The following is a 5,553-nucleotide window of genomic DNA, read 5'->3' on the forward strand; positions in this document are numbered from 1 at the left end:
TTTCTRAATCCTTACCAATGTACTAAGAGCCAAGCAGACATTTTTAGCTGCTAGAGGGAAAACAGTGTTTTATTTCCTCATCACAAACAAATTTTTATTCCCTTTCCCYGTCATGCAGAAAATTTATTTGGGTAACGGATGGTTTGGAGCAAATGCAAATTTAGGAGCTCGTCCATAACATTTAACCTTTTTAACCCCGCATTATATGGAGCTCTTCTGTGGCCATGTTTACTAATATAATATTTAAGATCACTGACTTTAGCACAAACTGCAGGTAGCTTGWWGAAACAGCTTCRGTTTAAGTATGAGGATAAATCAWCCTGCGAYCAGACCTGGAGATCAAACTCCAGTCTGATGGGAATCTGGACAAAAAGCAACACCAATATCACTCATTTAATAAATACATAAAAATTAGAAAAGTGTTTAAAATTTTGTAACGTTGGTCGGCACTTCCCGACTACCGTACAATAAGCTAAACACATTTTGACTTTCTTTGCGCTTTAGTTATTAAACTTTAATGCCCTTTACAGTAACGATTAGTTTTAGGCTAATCCACTGAAATTGTTTTTCAGGCTAGGTTTAATATACTCTGCCCTATTTTAATTCAGTTTCCTGAAACTGGTGTAAGCCATATTTTCAAGCCCTTTGTGGTAAAGATGAAATGTCAGAAGATAAATTATTAAATATAAAGCTGTTTTGTCATTATACCTTAATATTTCCTTTAAATAAGCAAAAATATTCACATTTAAGACTCAAAATATTTTCCAACACAACAGCTCGTTCTGTGAATATTTGCGAGATCTTAAAAGCCTGAAAGCAGACTTTTTATGACCCTGCAGAAACATAAAATTTATTGAAATTTATTCACAGTGGCTCTCAAAAGTGTCCCCACCCTGTAAAAGTGCCAGCTTTGTGGTGTAAAAATGTAACYAATTAAAAAAAAWWAAAAAATTCCACACGTGCAGCGACGATTATTCTGCACAATTCAACTGGAAAACACATCAGTAAGGTGGGGAAATGTGGAGAAAAATAAAAGAATAAGGTGCAACTGCCATGTTGCACAGCCTTAAATAATTGCTGAACCCTATTCTGTTTTTTGCATGTATTTCGCTCAGGTTTGTTTGCTGTAAATAATGAGACAAAGGCAGAGAGTTGGTTTCCTAGGCGAATATCATGATTCACTTTTATTAAAAGCATCATAGCTACAATTCATCATACATGATGTCTCAAAAAAAAAAAAAAGAAAAAAAATTACACAAACCAAAAAAGAAAAAAGGAAAAAAAAAACAAGAAAAACAAAAACATTTACATGGTATGTCTGTAAACTTCAAGGCTAGATAAGAATTTTGAGGTAATGCTCTTCAGCTTGCTGGCTAAAAGTAACAAAATGTCCTTTGTTTTCAAGAAAAGTAGCTAAGTAATAAAGGTACCTGATTAACTTTACTCTTTAACACCAGTGCATCAACAGGAAAAGAGTGAGACAAAAAAATTGATTGCAGTACTTATTTTGTCCTCATTTACAGTTTGCTTCTCTACTCATACGACACTTGTGGTTATTCATAGGGTGAGCGTGTTGGGAGAGTGATGTTGGAACATTCAAAAGCTGCCTCGGTTATTGCTGTCTCAGCGTTAGAGAGGAGAACGAGGATCTTTGTGACGGTGGGGGGTTGGGAGGTGGTGGTTGGCGTGGGTGGAGGGATGGGCGGCGGGACGAAGACCTCCGACTCGCTTCTCTTCCTGGCCGCAGGGCTTGTCGTTTTTAAAATGTACTTTTAAATATTGGAACCACTTGCAGCACTTTATTCTTCTCAGACACTAGAACTGGCCTTTGAGGGTTTGTTTGTAGGAGGGGTGAGGGGGGGAATAAATTAAGCACCACTCGTGCTTTCAAGTACTTATAAACTTAACTTAGCGAGCAGAGTTGAACTACATGTAGAAACTTTGAAAAGTCCTGTCTCAGTCCTGTGTTTGTGGCCAGGCCTGGTGTCAGTGTGTGTGACTAAAGCAAACAGTCTTTAAAGAAGGAGGTCGCCACGGGGAGCAGCACTTGGTCTGGAGCTACCGGGACGTGGASGAGGATTAAAACTACATTTCGACGGGGCAGCGACCGGGAAATGACGCAACGACCTCTTTAACGAATCGACCTGAAACGTTGCATCCCTTGCTTTGGACCGCCGCTCCAAATTCATTCACGAAGGCCCCCCCTTTTCTGAACAGGGGTGGTGGTTGTGGTGGTGGCTGGGTTTTGGCAGCATGAAGCGGACCAATCAGAAGGCCTGACCGGCGGCAGGACCCAGCCCGCCCGGCAACCCCGGGAAAGACGAAACAAAACCAAACAAAAAGAAAAACAAGCAGCCGCCTCCAAAAGGAGAGAGACACCAATCGGATGTGGCAGTAGGAAAGACTCCAGACTGGTTTTCAGTGTGGGACTGGGTTTAACAGTATCGATTCAGCGTGCACACAAACAGTCAAAACGAGGAAAAAAGGGGGAAAAAAAACAAAAAACCAACAGGAGAAACAGTCACATGACCTACGAGGGGTTAGTGTGTAGTGGTAGCCTCCTGAACGTGTGTGCTGCTCTTCATCAAGTATACGCCTGGATGGTGGAGAGACGGAGAGAGTCTGGTTTGATTTCCTCATCAGAGTCTACCTGGTCTGATATGTGAGAACTTAAAACAACATCTGCTCTAAGACAGAGCATCTCTATCGATTCATTTTGCAGCAGCTTTATCAGACAGACAGCAGGATGAGCTGTAATGCTGTTTTTCTTTCTTTTTCTGTTTTTTMTTTTTTTTCTTTGAGAACTGACGTCAGAAGAAGCAGCAGGAGCTTCTTCTCCTGGTTTGGATGAGACGCTGCCGGCAACAACATATCAGTCCAGACAAAAGGAGAGGGAGGCATAAATGACTCGAGAGCTGAAAGCAGCAATAATAATAGAATAATAGTACTATTGGAAACATGTGAAGTCCTATTTTGTGAAAAAAGAAAAAAACAAACAAAAAAAAAAACAACTAAACAAATAAGAGGTGGGTGCAGAGTTGACGGCGCGCACCGACCGGAGAGAAGGAAACAGTCTTTGAAGGAGAGCCGAGCTCGRCTGAGGATTTTTCCCTGACTACACTATCGATCAGAGAGATTTAACTTAATACAAACACATCTCGTCCTCTCTGACGCATAGTAAATACACCTGGTCAAACGACAAAAACGTGAAATAGAAAACGTCAACAAAAGGTCAAAGAAAAAAAAAAAGAAGTTTGTAATAGTTTGGATATTTCTGTTGGAGGCGTGTAAACGTGCAACAGAGGGAGGAAGTGTTCAAGGCCAGTCAGTTTTTTTTTTCTCAACGTTTTTCCGCTTCAGTCACTTGTTCCGTTCTGGGGAGACGCCGCAGCAACCGCCGCCTCCTCCGGCAATCCTCCGCCCATCGCTCCTTCCCCTTTCTGCTCCGCAGAGTCCGTCTCCTCTACCTCCTCCTCTTCCTCTTCGTCTTCATCAGCCTTCCCGTCGTCCCTCTTGTCCCCCTCGCCGTCTCTCGGCGGGTTTGGGGTGGCGGCGCTGTCGCCCAGCGCCCCGGCCATGGCGCTCTGCAGCTCGGCGAGGGAGGCGGTGGGGAAGCCGGACAGGCTGAGGCCGGCCAGGCCCGGCGGGAGGAACATGGAGGGGTAGAGGAGGCTGGGCGCCATGGTGGACAGCAGGAAAGGGTTGAACGCCAGGGAGTTGGCTGACATGCCGGCGGCGGCCAGCAGGGCGGCTGTGTCGCCGTTGATGGAAACCTCTGCTGGAGCCTCGGCGGTCACCATCTTGGGGGCACCAGACATGTTGCTGACRGGTTTCTCTGGTTTTTCTGAAGCAACTTCTCCCTCCATCTTCCTCTTCTTGGTCTTTTTCGCTCCCTCCTCCTCTTCCTCTGCCGCCTCCTCTTCTTCGTCGTCATCATCCTCTCCCATCTCATCTCCGTGGTCTCTYGCCTCCTTCTCCCTCTTTGCCGTCTCCTCCCTGTTGCCTCCGTCTCCCTCCGGCGTCCCGTTGGTGTTTCCGGAAGCGGCATTGGCGTTGGAAGCGGCGGTGGCAGCAGCGGCGGCCGCCAGGTTGCCTCCAAATAGTCCTCCAAGGCTGAACATGTTGGGAATGGCGGCGGCCATGTTGGGCAGCCCTCCCATGCCGGGAATCATGAGTGGCAGCATGGAGGCGGCGGCGGCGTTGGCGGCGGACTGTTTGGGGTCAGCTGGCGGCGGGAAGGCCATCAGACCAGCAGCCAACTGGAGCGACTGAAGGCTCTGGAGGGACGACAGGTCCATCCCTCCGAACAGGCTGCTGAGCAGCAGCGGGTTGATTCCTCCTGCGGGACACAAGCGGAGTTAAACTGAGCCCAGATCAGATYCGACTCCGTCCGGAGCAGAACTGTACCTGCGGAGGAAGCGGCTGACGCCAGCGATGCCTGCGCAGCCTGCGCTGCCGCTGCGGCCTGGGCGGCGGCGGCTGCCTTCACTATCTCCGATTTGGGTCGCCGCCCTCGACGACGGACGCCTTCCTCTCTGACAACAGGGCCGGTCAAAAGGCGGTCAAACATGGCTTCCGGGAGGAAACCCTGAGAGGAGGAGGAGGTCTGTGGTCAGAAGGCGACTTGAGGAAAACCGCAGCAGAGTCGATACGGAGGAGACACTCACCGACTGCTTGACGATGTCTGTCCAATCAGGAGCGATGGAGAACTCCGGGTTCTCCAATAACCACCTGGGGAGCTCCTTCATTGGTGGAGCCATGGCCCCACCCATCTAAAAACCAGGAAGGAGAAGTGATCAACCGATCGTCATCTTGACCATCAGGCGTTTGTTCCTCAGAACCCTCTTCTGCTTTATTTCTTTACAACATTAGTAAGTTACAACCACAGGCTTCATCAAATTGTTTSTTGAATGCACTACCAACTAGACTCTTTGTAAAACTTTACGTTGGTTATGTCAACTGAAGTACATTCCAACTGCCTAAAGGAGAAACTATATTCATAGAACTTATGACATACAAAAACTAAAACATAAATGGCCCCAAAAGTAACAAATTAATTATAATTTGACTTCTTCGTATTGCTGTATTTTCTCCTGTTGTTTCGGAGACGCGCGCTGAAACAGACGTTTACCTTGCGTCCGTTCCGTCTGTTGACCACAGGGACTCTCTCGTCCCCGGTCAGCGTGTTGATGTCGATCTTGTTGGGGTTTCGACAGCGATGGCGCTTCTGCTTGGGCTTGGAGAACTGAGATAACAGCAATTCCTCGCTCTTCTAGAAACGAGAACAGAGAGGTGAGRTGTGAAGCACAGCAAAGTTAAAGAACTGAGAAACRTCAGCGAAACAATGAGTAAATGAGCGTTTACTGGTGTGAATCCAGTCATGTCCATGGTGTAGGTGGGATGCTGTCTCAGCCACTCTCCCAGGTCTTTGCTGGAGACGGGCGTCTCCTCCTCCTCCAGGCTGCCCGAGGCCAGAGAGCGGGCATTGGGGCTCTGCTCGGGGACGCTGATCGGTCTGTGAGACTGGGGCGCTTCCTGGACCGCCTCCACTCC

At 47.4% G+C, this 5,553-nt stretch overlaps 1 protein-coding gene across 1 annotated transcript in view; it reads right to left on the reverse strand.

The window, feature by feature from the left end:
• Positions 1-1,152: 1,152 nt before the first annotated feature.
• The window catches only part of chd7 (chromodomain helicase DNA binding protein 7), a 95,062-nt gene continuing 90,661 nt past the window's right edge, over positions 1,153-5,553 (reverse strand). The window contains exons 36-40 of the mRNA XM_008433709.2: positions 5,365-5,553; positions 5,132-5,272; positions 4,668-4,772; positions 4,408-4,588; positions 1,153-4,339 (exon numbers count right to left, since the gene is read on the reverse strand). Of these exons, the coding sequence (XP_008431931.1) occupies positions 3,357-4,339; positions 4,408-4,588; positions 4,668-4,772; positions 5,132-5,272; positions 5,365-5,553 (1,599 nt within the window). The 3' untranslated portion in view covers positions 1,153-3,356. The remainder of the gene's footprint in view (positions 4,340-4,407; positions 4,589-4,667; positions 4,773-5,131; positions 5,273-5,364) is intronic.

Source organism: Poecilia reticulata, linkage group LG17 (genome assembly GCF_000633615.1).
Source record: "Poecilia reticulata strain Guanapo linkage group LG17, Guppy_female_1.0+MT, whole genome shotgun sequence".
Lineage (NCBI taxonomy): Eukaryota > Metazoa > Chordata > Actinopteri > Cyprinodontiformes > Poeciliidae > Poecilia > Poecilia reticulata.